The 13488-nt window shown below is 46.1% G+C and overlaps 1 protein-coding gene across 2 annotated transcripts in view; it reads left to right on the top strand.

The window, feature by feature from the left end:
* Positions 1–13146, top strand: part of SMYD1 (SET and MYND domain containing 1) — a 36065-nt gene extending 22919 nt beyond the window's left edge. The window contains exons 5-10 of one of the 2 annotated variants that reach the window (XM_028122483.2): positions 328–366; positions 2235–2424; positions 9267–9359; positions 10914–11077; positions 12092–12260; positions 12988–13146. In XM_028122483.2, coding sequence (XP_027978284.1) covers positions 328–366; positions 2235–2424; positions 9267–9359; positions 10914–11077; positions 12092–12260; positions 12988–13146 — 814 coding nt within the window. The remainder of the gene's footprint in view (positions 1–327; positions 367–2234; positions 2425–9266; positions 9360–10913; positions 11078–12091; positions 12261–12987) is intronic. The other variant, XM_028122484.2, reaches the window with a different exon arrangement.
* Positions 13147–13488: the final 342 nt, after the last annotated feature.

The following is a 13488-nucleotide window of genomic DNA, read 5'->3' as shown; positions in this document are numbered from 1 at the left end:
AATAGCATCCCATTACATTTTTTGGCACCTACCTTTAAATGCACTGTCTCATGGCAATCCCATTTACCAGGTTACAGTTGAGAACACTGAGCCCAGGAAAGGCTGAGGACCTTTGAACCCAGAACTTCTCTTCCAAAGCCAGTGCAGTTTCCACTATACCAGGCTGCGTCTTGTCAAGTGAGCCCAGCTGGAAGGGGCTGGGATATAAAGGTGGTTGTGATGGCCAAAATTTTGATTGCGTCAGCTGGGATGCTGTGCCCCCTTGCTAGCTGTACTGGACTGGCCAATGGTAATGATTTCCATTTGGGTGTCTGTTTTGTCTTTCAGTCATGAGGCAGTGAAATCCATGTTTCACACCCAGATGAGGTGGGTCAGTCTTTGCAAGCATCCCTGCTCCTCTGACCCATCTTCCTCACTTGCCCGGTTTGCTGGGGCCACACCTTCCTGGGACTCCGTGGCTGCTCTCTGGCTGTAATGTCCTCCTGCATCCCCAGAGTCTCATCTTTGCTGAATGCTGTATTTTAAATGCATATATATGAATCATTTTGTTCCTCACCCACCCACTCCCTGCTGTGCCTTTGCTTTCCTTTGCTTCTTCTCTTCCCCATCTTTCACACCTTACTTCTCTCACTCCCCCAAGCATGACGATTCCTTCTAGTCCACACCACCTTAGCAAAGCCCACACTGTCTCTCAAAGTCTTGCTTATCATAAAATGAGGACTGCTGATGTTATTGACCTACTAAAGGACTGTGTTTGTTTATAACCCCCAACTTCCCACCCAGACTGGCTTCTGAAAATAGCACCCATAATTGTGATATTTTTGATAAGTATTTATTCACACTTTTCTGTTTACTGCTTCTGGCCAATTGTGAATTAGTGGTTTAGGTTAGATTTTGCTTTGATTTTTCTTAATGACAAATAAATGGCCCCAGATGGGTCTTTCTCTCCGGTTTGGTTTGAAAGTACTTGAAAGGCTCTTTGGATTAAGAGCAAAGCTCTGCGTGGGAGTTTGGGCTCTGGGAAGGCAGGGATAGAAGTGGTTGGTGCATTGGAGTCTGTGTCGGCCTGCATTGCATGTGACTTTAGATGATTCCCATCATCCCCTGGGCGTTTGGTTCCACATCTATAGAGCAAAGGTCAAGATGAGAGCGTCTCTAGGGACCTTCCTGGTTCTAAGTCTCTGTGGCTCTGGGCTGCATTTCTCATCTCTCCAAGGAATGCTTAAATAAATTGTCCATGTGTGGCTCAATTAGCTGAACTCTAGAATTGCAGGGCGTTAGAGATGGAAGAGGGAGAATGAAGTGGTGGTCACTATTCGTCCCCTGATCCCCAGTTCTGAGTTAGATAAAAAGGGGCATGCATATTTTCGTGTTTGAGTGACATTAAATCAATTTGGTTTTGAAAATTCTCTTAACATGAAATTTGAGATATTCTGAAACCTTGCAAGAATTGCCTGAATCATGATGGGAAGCAAAGCTGCTAGAAGTCCTAACTCAGCTGGTACTGAATCACTGTTGAATACCACGATGGAGCTGTGCCTGGAGAAGGGGTTGGTGGGGGCAGACCTGCTGACTTACCCCACCAGGACCAGACACCAGAGATCCACACTCAACACTGGCCCAGGAATTGGCCACATAGAACTATTTAGAATACTGGCAGAGCTCTAAAATCAAGGGCTTTGGTGTATCTCCTTTCCTGCACATGGCAAACCCAGGAGGCAGACTGAGGACAGTCCAGGGCTAGAGCCGTATGGTGAGGTGAAGCATGAATGGCACTTGATTTCTGATCTTGACTGTTGCCAAAGTGCTGTGGGACCTCAGGGGAAGTTCCTTCCCGTCTCTGGGTGGCAGTGCCCTCCCTTGTGAAATGGGGAGGTTGATCCCCTTTGTTGCAGGCAATCAGTAGCCAAACTGTACAGGGATAATTGCAGGCATGGAAGCTATGTACGGCCTTGTGACCAGGCCCAGCCCTCTACCTGGAATCTATTTAATTGGATTTCAGAGCAATTAACTAAATGGAGCCAATTTGATTGTTATGATGAGTAGAACAGAATTATCCAGAAAACTGTCCTTTAGGTCACATTTCCCTTTTATTTAGGGGGGTGGGGAATGGGAGTTTTCTCAGAGTGCTAGTGGAAGCTGTCTTTGAGACTCAACTCCTAGAGACCTTGAAGAGCAGAAACCCCACTCTGTTGGCCCCGGATTTGACTTCCTCTTTCCTTTACCCTCTTCAGAATTGAGCTCCGGGCCCTGGGCAAGATCTCAGAAGGAGAGGAGCTGACAGTGTCCTATATCGACTTCCTTAATGTCAGCGAAGAGCGCAAGAAGCAGCTGAAGAAGCAGTACTACTTTGACTGCACGTGTGAGCACTGCCAAAAAAAGCTGAAGGATGACCTGTTTCTGGGGGTCAAAGATGACCCAAAGGTACACGCAGGCTGCTACTGGGGTGTTTGCAGTCCACTTCTCCAGGAGCTGGTGAGGCTGGAGGTCACCGCCAATCAGCGCACCCTGGCTGCTAGTTCCTGGAGGACCAGCCTATAACTGTTGGAAAGGTGCTATGGGGTGGTGGACAGAGCACTGATGACAGGTCCCAGCTAGCGTCCTGGCAAGCCACCCCTTGCCAGGAGTTTGCATTGGGAAGTTGCTCAGTTTTCTCATCTGTAAAATAGGAATGATAGCACCCACCAGAAGGGGTTGTTAAGAGGAATGAACAAAATAATACGTGTAAAGGGAGTGGCATATAGGGTAGGCACTCTTTGCCCTTTTGCTGGTTAAGTAATGCTGAGAATCTCATTTATTGAGACCAGATGGGCAAAGAGATTAGTTGCTTGGTTATCACAAAGATATTCCTAGTCCCCTTGAATGGGTAATGTGGACATTGGGCAATGTGGAGATTGGTTCGTATGCTTAACTCCTGAGTAGCCTGTTGCCTGGTTGATGATGAGACCGTTGAGCAACTGAAGGGTTTTGGAAAGGGATGTCAGAAGTTCAGCTAAGCTGGGAGAGTGACCAGCAATGGTATAAACAAAAGGCTAAAACTGGACTCCTCCTGTTCCATTTTCCACCATGGAAAGGTACACAGGTGGAGGGTCAGGTGGATCAGCACAGATGTGTGTGGGGGTCTTCTCACTGCTGAGGGGCTCAGAACAAAGGGCTCCAGCACTTTTATGGTAAGGTAGAAGGCGTGGGGGAAGGGCTAGGAGTGGAAAAGTGCTGGGTACTGAGTTGGAGTGAGAATGTCTTCAAGTTTCCCTCCTCCTCGCCTGTAAGGCCTAGGAATGAAGGCCCCTGGCTAGGAATGAAACTGTGCAAAGAACATGAGCAGCAGAGGGTACCTGGGTCCTTGACTGGGCCTCCCAACAGGCTCTGAAGAGAGGGTACTTTCCCCCACAGGCATGCCAGGTAGAGCCTTTGTAATTGTCTGTGGTTAGGTCTGAAAAATTACACATAGGTTTTTAGCCAGGAGCTGGACTCCTGTGGGGAGGCTATCTGAGCCCTTCTCTGTAACCCACAGTCCACTAGTACATTTAAGATACAGATACACAAATATGCTTCTTGATGTACTTAACTTCTGCATTGTGCGTGTGGGCAGAAGTTTGCCTCTGATTAGAGCAAAGACTATAAGCAGATGGTGGGGCCACTCTCGATTAATTCATTACTCAATGCTATCAGTGCTAATGTTCAGATAACACTATTTCCCGACTTGATTCATTTCTCTTGTTCATCCTCTGGCTATTCTAGACTTTTTTTTTTCTTTTTTGCCACTAACTTATTTTTTTAAAGATTTTATTTATTTATTTGAGAGAGAGAGGGAGAAAGACAGTACGAGTGGGGGAGAGGGGCAGAGGGAGAGGGAGAAGCAGACTCTGTGCTGAGCAGAGAGCCCAACATGGGGCTCGATCTCAGGACCTTGGGATCATGACCTGAGCCAGAGGCAGACACTTAACCAACTGAGCCGTTCAGGTGCCCTGCCACTAACTTATTTTTATTCTTAAGATATAATATTTTTTACTCTTTGCCCAAGCAGTTCTACTTCTAAGAATTTACCCAGCAGAGTTACTTGCATATGTGCACAAAGGTATGCATATAAAGAGATATATTGCAGCATTATTGAGAACACAGATTGAATAAAACCTAAATAACCACCAATAGGGAAATATTTAAATTAAATTACCTTGCAGTCACTAAAACCAATGACGTAGATTTTTGTGTACAAATATGGAATGAGCTCTATTTCTTAAGGGAAAAGAATTAGGGGCCAAACATTGCCATTGCATTAGTTCGCTAGGGCTGCCATAACACAGTACCCCAGAGTGGGTGACTGACAACAGAAATGTGCTCTCTCCCAGTTCTGGAGCCTGGCAGTCTGAAATCAAGATATTGGCAGGGTCAGTTCCCTCTGGGGCCTGTGAGGGGAGGCTCTGCTCCGGCCTCTCTCCTTGGCTCTCAGATAGCTGTCTTCTCTCTGTGTCTCTTCACATTGTGTGTCTCTTTCTCTTCACCTGGTATTCTTTTTAGAGGGACACTAGTCATATTGGATTAAGGACCCACCCTACTCCATTATGACCTCATCTTAACTAATTAAGTCTGCAGTGACCTCTTTCCAAAAAGATGCATCCTGAGGTACTGGGGATTAGGACTTAACATATGAATTTTGGGAGGATGCAGTTCAACCCACAACACTGTGTATGCTGCCATTTATAAAAAATAAAAGGGACACCCACTCCCTCTCTCTCTCTCTCTCTCTCTCTCTCTCACACACACACACACACACACACACACACACAGATTCATGCATACATATGCCTATGTAAGCATAGTCAGGCTGGATACAGACAGAAGGAGGAGGAGAAGGCTGTAAGCAATAGATCAATGATGCTTGGTGTGGACAAGTTGAGACTCACCCTTTCCAGATAGGATACAAAGGAGTTGGGACCCATGGATTATTATGGTTTTTTTTTTAAGATTTTATTTATTTATTTGAGACAGCGAGAGTGCAAGAGCCCGTGCATGAGCGGGGTGGAGGGGCAGAGGGAGAGAGAGAAGCAGACTACCCACTGAGCAGGGAGCCCGATGTGTGTGGGGGGCTCAATCCCAGGACCCCGGGATCATGACCTGAGCTGAAGGCAGAGGCTTACCCGACTGAGCCACCCAGGCACCCCTAATGTGGTTTTTTCTGTAGGAACAACCTTCTTTTCACAAAGTCAAAGGTTCTGTATTCTGGCAAATGTATATTGGCATGTATGTGCAGGGCACCAAGCACAGTACCATAGGAGCTACAGAAAAGAATTAGCTCCTGTGTCCACCCTTACCCTGACCTTCTAGAACCTGTGGGATAATGTGTGTTTTATCTGCAAGCCAGCCAGTCTTCCTTCCTGATATGTGGCCCTGAGTATTTGTTTCATAACTTGCTCCCACCACTACTTAATTTTTTGTTAAGAAACCAGACTCTTTTCTCCCTTTCAAAGTTAAATGTGTACAGTAACCTGGAGAAAAAGCAAAACCAAATATTTAAAAAATGAGAAAATAACACCAAAATGTAGACCATTCCCCTCAACTGTAGCTTTGGAGCCTCCTTGTTTAGGTTGCTTAGGTTTTTCTTTTTCTCTCTCCCCAGCCCTCATCCCTGGTTTTCACAATAAGAATATACTAGTTTTTCAAGGTTGGGGAACCAGCATCCTTCTTTTGCTCTTCTCTTCCTCTTCCAGTTCCTCTTCCTCCAGTTGCTCCTCCCCTTCTGCAGACTCCTCCCCCTGTGCTGACTCCTCCCCTTCCTCCTCTAGCCTTCCTCTGGCTCCTTCTCCACTGGCATTTCCCCCTGCTCCAGCTCCTCACTCTTTTCCTCCTGGTTGTCTATTTACTTTGTGCTTCTAGGGAGGGGAGTCTCTCTCTGTAGGGTTCCTTAAATCCTATCTACAGATCATGCTTTCCTCCTGCCTTTACTCTGAAAAGTGGAGCCAAGTGGAATAGCCCCATTTCCTTTCTCAGAATAGCTTTATCACATGTTGCACATGTAATTAACAACCTTCTAGCCAGGTTGCTTTGAGAATCTTGGCAGTTGCCTCCTTGAAAAAATTTGATTCACTTTCAAAGCTTGAAGTAACACTCTTCCTTACAACATCAAATTGAACAAGACTTTTTATTAACATCTGACCACTTGGTATTCTCCAACTCTACCCTGCAAGCTATCGATTACTCCAGAAGATTCACTAAGAATTTTGAGTTTTAAAGATGATGGAACTTACAGTAGATTAGAGACTAGTGGGCATAACACTAGATTGATTTTATGAGCCTCTGTTTGGGCAACAAGCTATGGATGACACCAAAAATCTAGGTTTGGCAGACTACTGGGACACCTCTGGACTAGCAGTTATAGAGCTCTGTACAACCAGGTGAGACATGGACCCCCTCTTACTTATGTGCTTGATTCAAATGAGTTTAGGAAAGTGAATATGCACTTAAATGACTTGTCTGGAACCAAGACAAGGTCCAAGTTAACAGAAGGCTAAGTAGTACTCTGGGGCTAGAAGATAGCCAGAAGCCAGAAATCTCAGCCATATCAAAGATCAAGACAAAGGTGAGGTCAGGAGTGAGGCCTGTGAGCAGAAGTCATAGCAGTGGTGGATGCATCAATGGTTGGAGTCAGGCCATGGGGCAAGTATAGGTAGATATGCAGAGGCCAGATACAGAAGGAAATGAGGATAGTTAAAGTTGTGGGGATAGTCAAGAACTCCACAGAAGCCAAAGTAAGTGAGGTGAGTAGAAGCGTAAATAGAAAGCCCGTTCCTTTAGGAGATCCTAACCCAGAAGTAAGCTCTCCTGCCGGGGGCCTCTCATACTGCAAGGTGGACACTGCAGAACTGGCTCAGGACAGCTGGGAGACTAAGGGAAGATCCCGATCGCCATCTATTAAGGGAGTATGTTTTTAAGGGAACAAATGCCCATCCTCCTGTTACTTTTTGGTAGTTTAGTGAAGGTGACCTCACAAAACAATGTAAGCAGCAAATCTAAATGGAGCCATGAACTCAATTCCTTATAGTGAAAAATTTGGAAAACTGGAGGCCTGGTGAAATAAATTATTCTGGCTTTATACAGTGGAAAATGCTACAATTATTAAAAGTGGTGATATATTTTTATATTGGTATGGGAAACTATCCATACCTACTGAGTGAAAGAACAGACCATAGACAGAGATCTGGTCCTCTTCCAGTTAGAAGAAATATTTGGTGCTCTTGGCATATACACACATGCATGTGCACACCTACAGGAATGCAGTTCAGCCAGTACATACTGATAAGGCTGTAATCGACATGCTTGCTGTTTATGGTCAGTGTCTGTTCTGATTGGTCAGTGCCTTTCCTGTGCCAGTTGTTAAATATTTTAAATATTATTCCCGTATATATGCATTGGAAAATATTCCTCAAAATGCTGTGTTCATCTTTGGGTGGATTCTAGGGATTTCTATTTTTATTCCATGCTTTTTTCGTATATTTTAATTTTTTAGTTTCCATGTGTAAGTTTTATGGTCCAAATAAATAATAAAGTTATTTTCACTTTGGAAGAAAGTTTTATCATATTTGCATAAGCAAAAGAAAAAAGAAAAAAAGTTAATTCTAGAAAAGAGTTTCTGATATGGATGAGCACAGCAAGTAAACTTTTTCTTTGGACATTGAGAAGTTTGGCACTTTTTCTTCAAAATTATGATGCCCTTATGGGCTTTTTAATTAAGGTACCTCTTTCCCTGAAATAATCAAAACCTCATTCTTTAAAAATAAGATCACTAGAGGGGCACCTGGGTGGCTCAGTCCATTAAGCGTCTGCCTTCGGCTCAGGTTATGATCCCAGGGTCCTGGGATCGAGTCCTGCATCAGACTCCTTGAACAGCAGGGAGTGTCTGCTTCTCCCTCTGCCCCTCGCCCTGCTCATGCACCTGCTCTCTCTCTCTCGCAAAAATAAATAATAATCTTAAAAAAAAAATAAGATCACTAGAGGGGTACCTGGGTGGTGCAGTTGGTTAAATGTCTGACTCTTGGTTTTGGCTCAGGTCAGGATCCCAGGGTCATGAGATCAAGCCCTGCATTGGGCTCCATGCTCAGTGCAGAATCTGTTTATGACTCACTCTCCCTCTTCCCCTCCCCCCTCAAATAAATAATTAAATCTTAAAAAAGAGAAAAGACCACTAGACTCCTCAGGCAAACGCTGTAAGCCTAATGAATTCGGATTTCACAGAGACAGCTGACAAAACTCTCGCATGATATCACGTGGTCAAGACAAAGAAATAGGAACTGGATGCTAAGATATTTTGAAAGGATTTAAATGCCCACAGCCACAAGTCCCCTCTTTAATGAACTCCAACGGCAAGCTGGAAAAGGATTTTTGGTTTTTTTTAACTTTTTTTTTTAAGATTTTATTTATTTGAGAGAGAGAGAATGAGAGATAGCACGAGAGGGAAGACGGTCAGAGGGAGAAGTAGACTCCCTGCTGAGCAGGGAGCCCGATGTGGGACTCGATCCCGGGACTCCAGGATAATGACCTGAGCCGAAGGCAGTCGCTTAACCAACTGAGCCACCCAGGCGCCCTGGAAAAGGATTTTTTTGGTCAAGCCTTAAGCTTCTGTCCTCAGCCCTGTGCTGGTCAGGATTTAAAACAGTGAGTTGTGGGCATCTGGGTGGCTCAGATGGTTAAGCTTCTGCCTTCAGCTCAGGTTATGATCCCAGGATCCTGGGATCGAGTCCCGCATCGGGCTCCCTGCTCCACGGGGAGCCTGCTTCTCCCTCTGCCTCTCTCTGTCTCTTATGAATAAATAAATAAAATCTTAAAAAAAAATAAATCAGTGAGTTGAGCAAAGACTAAAACACAAGGGCATACCTGTGCAATATGTGGTTGACTTGAAGTAATGAGGAACAATGGAAAATATTTCGGGTGATAGAATGAAAATCCAAAATGCCAAAGAAAATACCACAGAGGTCAAGGTCAGATTCTGCTCTGGGCTCCCAAAACCCAGGCATGAGCACAAGGTGGGGAATGACTGGCTGGCAGCAAGGCTCCAGGGCTCGGTCAGTGGAAAATGTACCTGAGTCAGAAGCTTGATGGAGGGAGCTGCAAAAGCTGTAGGGATCTGGAGCAGCATGTATGGAAGTGAAGCATTCAGAATGAGGACGGCATCAATCTTGCACAACACTGAATGTCAAAGATGGCAGCTATTCAGAGATGCAGTTGGTTGCTTTGTGAAGAGGTGTCTAACTCATCATCCCTGTCTTTCCCAGCCATCTCAGGAGGTGGTAAAGGAGATGATACAGTTCTCCAAGGATACACTGGAAAAAATTGACAAGGCTCGCTCTGAGGGTCTGTACCATGAGGTAAGAATTCATTTTTAGAGGGATGGGTAGGGGAAGAGAGCAGAATGGTTTTCTGGCAAGGCGGGGAGATGGGGTGGGGTGGAGATGGGGAGGCTATCGAGCAGGTTGTTTTTCTGGAGGATGTCTGTTGGTTTGGACTGTGACTCTTCTTGCCTTTAGTGCCTCTTAGAGGTGTGTTCTTAGTGATTGTTCAGCCTACTGAAGCTGGGTCTGGGGAGAGCACAGGCAGCCTGACAAATGTCCCCGGGGGATCTGTGATATCTCAGGTTGGCATCAGAGGTGGAGGAATGGAGATGGCAATGGATTGCTTGCTTTTTCGTAATTGAATGCATGTCCTGGCTGCAGTTTTCAGTCTCTACTGAGCATTCAGCCCCGGCTCTCAAAGCAGCAGGAATTATCAACTGGCTGTACACTAGAATCGTTGAAAAATCCTGATGCTCAGACACCGACCCAGGACAATTTTATCCAAAATCTCTTGGGGTGGAGCCCAGACGTCAGGACTTTTAAAACTTCCAAGTGATCTCAACAGGCACCCAAAGTTGAGATCCCCCTGCCAAACACTGATCTGCAGAGCATTTGCATCGAATTCACCTGGGCAGCTTGCTGCAAATGCACAGTCCTCTGTCTCACCCCCTCAGATGTGATTCATCCAATCTGCAATAGACTGAATCCAAGCTCTTTAAACATCTCAGGCATGTAGCTAGGTTTGGAAGCCACCAAGGCGTGGCAGTGTGAGAGATTAATTTGTGTTCATTTCTATCTGCTTTTCCTTTATCTTCATCCTCCTCATTTACTCATTCATTGCACATTTTTGAGCCCTTAGTGAGGTGACCAACACAAGACTTATTCCTCACCGGAACCAATGCGACATTCTCCTGGTGGGTCTCCCAGCCTCTTGGGAGCCTCCCTCTCTGCCAGCTCATCTTGTACACTTCCCTTGGGGAATGATTGTCCAACATCACTGTGCATAAGGACTACCCAGGTACAGATGCCAGGGTCCCTCCCCCAGATATTTGATTTCACTTGGTCTGGGGCAGGGCCCAGACAATGCTGTTTTTAAAAAGGTCTCCAAGTAATTCCAGAGCCCAGCCAGAATGGAGAATCACAGGAATGGTGGTTAAGATAAAGCACAACTGCTTAGTTTGAATTCTTGCCCCATGTTTTACTACCTGTGTGACTTTGGCAAAGTACTTACGCTCTCTGTGCTTCAGTTTCCTTATCTGGCAAAATGGGAATATTAGTAGTACCTATGTCATTGTATTGTTGTGAGAATTAGTCAATCAATCAGTCTCTCCCTTTCATAACTCTCTGCCACCTACTGATTATGAGAACACCTCACTTTGCACATTGCCATGTCAGCCACGTCTCCCACCGGTACCGTCTTCATCCCTACTCTGTAGCCAAATAGGACCGTTTTGCTATTCTGATTACAAACCGGTGCTTTTCCACCCCGTCAGCAATGTCCTCAACCTTAAAAGAATGAGTGTCCAGTGTCGTGGTGGTGCTCCCTTACGTGAGTGCAGTGGTAATGGACAGGGCCCGTGTCTCCTCCAGGTTGTGAAATTATGCCGGGAGTGCCTGCAGAAGCAGGAGCCAGTGTTTGCCGACACCAACCTCTACACGCTGCGGATGCTGAGCACTGTTTCCGAGGTCCTCTCCTACCTCCAGGCCTTTGAGGAGGCCTCGTACTACGCCAGGAGGATGGTGGATGGCTATATGTAGGTAGCAGTGCTGGGTCTCAGAAAGTACCCTGGAATGTGTCTGTTTCAGGGCTGGCATGTAGACGGCACACACGTTGCTACGTCCCCCTCCTGTAACCTGCAGCAGGCATCAGTAATCGATCGTGGTCCTCTTTATCTTTACCACTGAGCCTTTTTACCATGGTGCTCCGAGTAGTAATGACCACATCATCAGGGCTGGTACCCGACATGAAACCTATCTGTCATCCCTGGTCTTTCCCAAATCCTCCAGCTCATCTATCACATGGGCGGCATCTCCTGCTTTTAGTTTTCTTAAGGCTAAGTCCTGCCTGATTGTAAGTGCTTCAAGAAGTTTCTCCCCCTAGCAGTCAGCACAGGCAACCTTTTCTTTTATTTAAAAATGAATGAATGAATGAGGTGTTAGCCATCCTTGCTCACAAATTATAAAATGCAAAGCCCTTGCCTTCTCTCTGCCAATGTCTTCTCTTGCCTTCCATGTCCTGGTTGGCATGTAACTTTGTATCTTTGGCCAAATGAGTAAGTTGGCACAAGCAGGTTCCATTTTTTTGAGAGAATGTTACTCATAAACAAAAGCCAGGAAAATTAGTACGATATGCTAAAAGGAAGCTCTGTTAGGAGGGTGCCAAGGAGGTGAGACTACAGTTCTGTCCCAAGAAGGACATTCAAGTTCTTTTTATTCCCCTGAACTGCTTTCCAGGAAGAGGGCTGGGGTGTCCCTGAGAGCTCCCCACTTCCTGTTCTCTTGTGGAGTTCTGACTCTTTTGCCCATGAGGAGTTGGCTTCATGGCCCAGGGCAGTCTCAGCTCCCACAGCCTTACCATGTGGGGTGTTTGGTAACTCCTCCCCTTCTCTGTGGCTCAGTCCCTGCTCCACGGGCTGTAGATACCTCACAGCACTGGTGGGAGAGCAGATGGACCAAGTCAATGAGAATACTTGGTGAGTTGTCAAATGCTGTGCAGATATAAGGAAGTTTGGGATTATCTGTGACAATTATTTTCTGTGTCCCCACAGGAAGCTCTACCACCCCAACAATGCCCAACTGGGCATGGCCGTGATGCGGGCAGGGCTGACCAACTGGCATGCTGGCAACATTGAGGTGGGGCACGGGATGATCTGCAAAGCCTACGCCATTCTCTTGGTGACACATGGACCCTCCCACCCAATCACCAAGGACTTAGAGGCAAGTAGCATTTCAGGGCCGGGCCTTCTTTTCTGTTCTGAGCTCTCTCTACAGATGGGAGCTGGGTTCTGGACTCTGCTTTTGGAAAGTCCATAGATTGCCCACTGGACCAGAAGGGAATTCAGAAATGCTTTAGTCCAACTCGCCGTGTTTTACATCTGAGCAAACTGAGGCCCGGGAAGGTCTTAGCCTGGTCATAGTCACATAGCGAGTGGATGGCAAAGTTGAGGTTTGAAGCCCGAGATGCTCCAAGCGTGGATGGAGAAAGCCTACCCAGCAGTGTGCATGCAGGCACATACATTGGAAAATGTGCTGCATAGAATGGAGCTGGGGAGCACAGGCTCTGGAATCAGACTGCTGTGATTAAACTCCAGCTTCACCACTTTCTAGCTGTGTGAGCGCACACATGGAATGTATGGGCCTCAGTCTCCTCATCAGTAAAATGGAAAAAAGGGATAGGGTTGTAATAAGGGTTCTGTGAGTTAACGTGTGAAAAGCAGTCAGAACAGTGCCTAGCAAATGACGTGCTCTTAATAATTGCTGGTTTCCTTTGTGCTTTGAAGAGCTGGTTTTTGTGAGGGTGACAGTGTCCAAAGGACTGTCCAAAGGCAGTATGGTACACGTAAAGAGGATAGACTTTGGTGCCATAAAATGTCTGAGAAGACTAACTTTATGACTAGTACATTAAGCCTGTCATCACTGTTTATGGTGTGTCTGTGTCCCAAAGGCCATGCGGGTGCAGACGGAGATGGAGCTGCGCATGTTCCGCCAGAACGAGTTCATGTACCACAGGATGCGCGAGGCTGCCCTGAACAACCAACCCATGCAGGTCATGGCTGAGCCCAGCAATGAGCCAGCCCCAGCTCTGTTCCATAAGAAGCAATGAGGACCTGTCTGGTGGGGGAGGGGCATCGTGGCTGGGGAACGGGGGAGACATTCTGGAGGTAGTGGGTTTCTGGGAAGACCCTTGATGAGGAAGGCAGAATAATGTTCACTCTTTTTGCTCTGGGAATGTACTGTTCTGTATTCCTCAGTTCATTTTGGTTCATTTAAACTTAGTTCAATTCCCAATTGAACTCTATCCCAGCCCAGCCTAGCCCAACTTACCCTACAAATATTTATTGGGTCAAAGGCCCTAGGGATAAAGAAACTTCAATTGTAGTTGGGGAGGCAAACTGTAAACAATTAAAGCACAGTATAATAAATACAATGGTAAACTCTATAGGGG

Source organism: Eumetopias jubatus, unplaced genomic scaffold (genome assembly GCF_037043125.1).
Source record: "Eumetopias jubatus isolate StellerSeaLion01/CBP00866 unplaced genomic scaffold, mEumJub1_p1.0 scaffold_9, whole genome shotgun sequence".
Taxonomy (NCBI): domain Eukaryota; kingdom Metazoa; phylum Chordata; class Mammalia; order Carnivora; family Otariidae; genus Eumetopias; species Eumetopias jubatus.
This window is presented reverse-complemented; position numbering and strand designations above follow the sequence as displayed.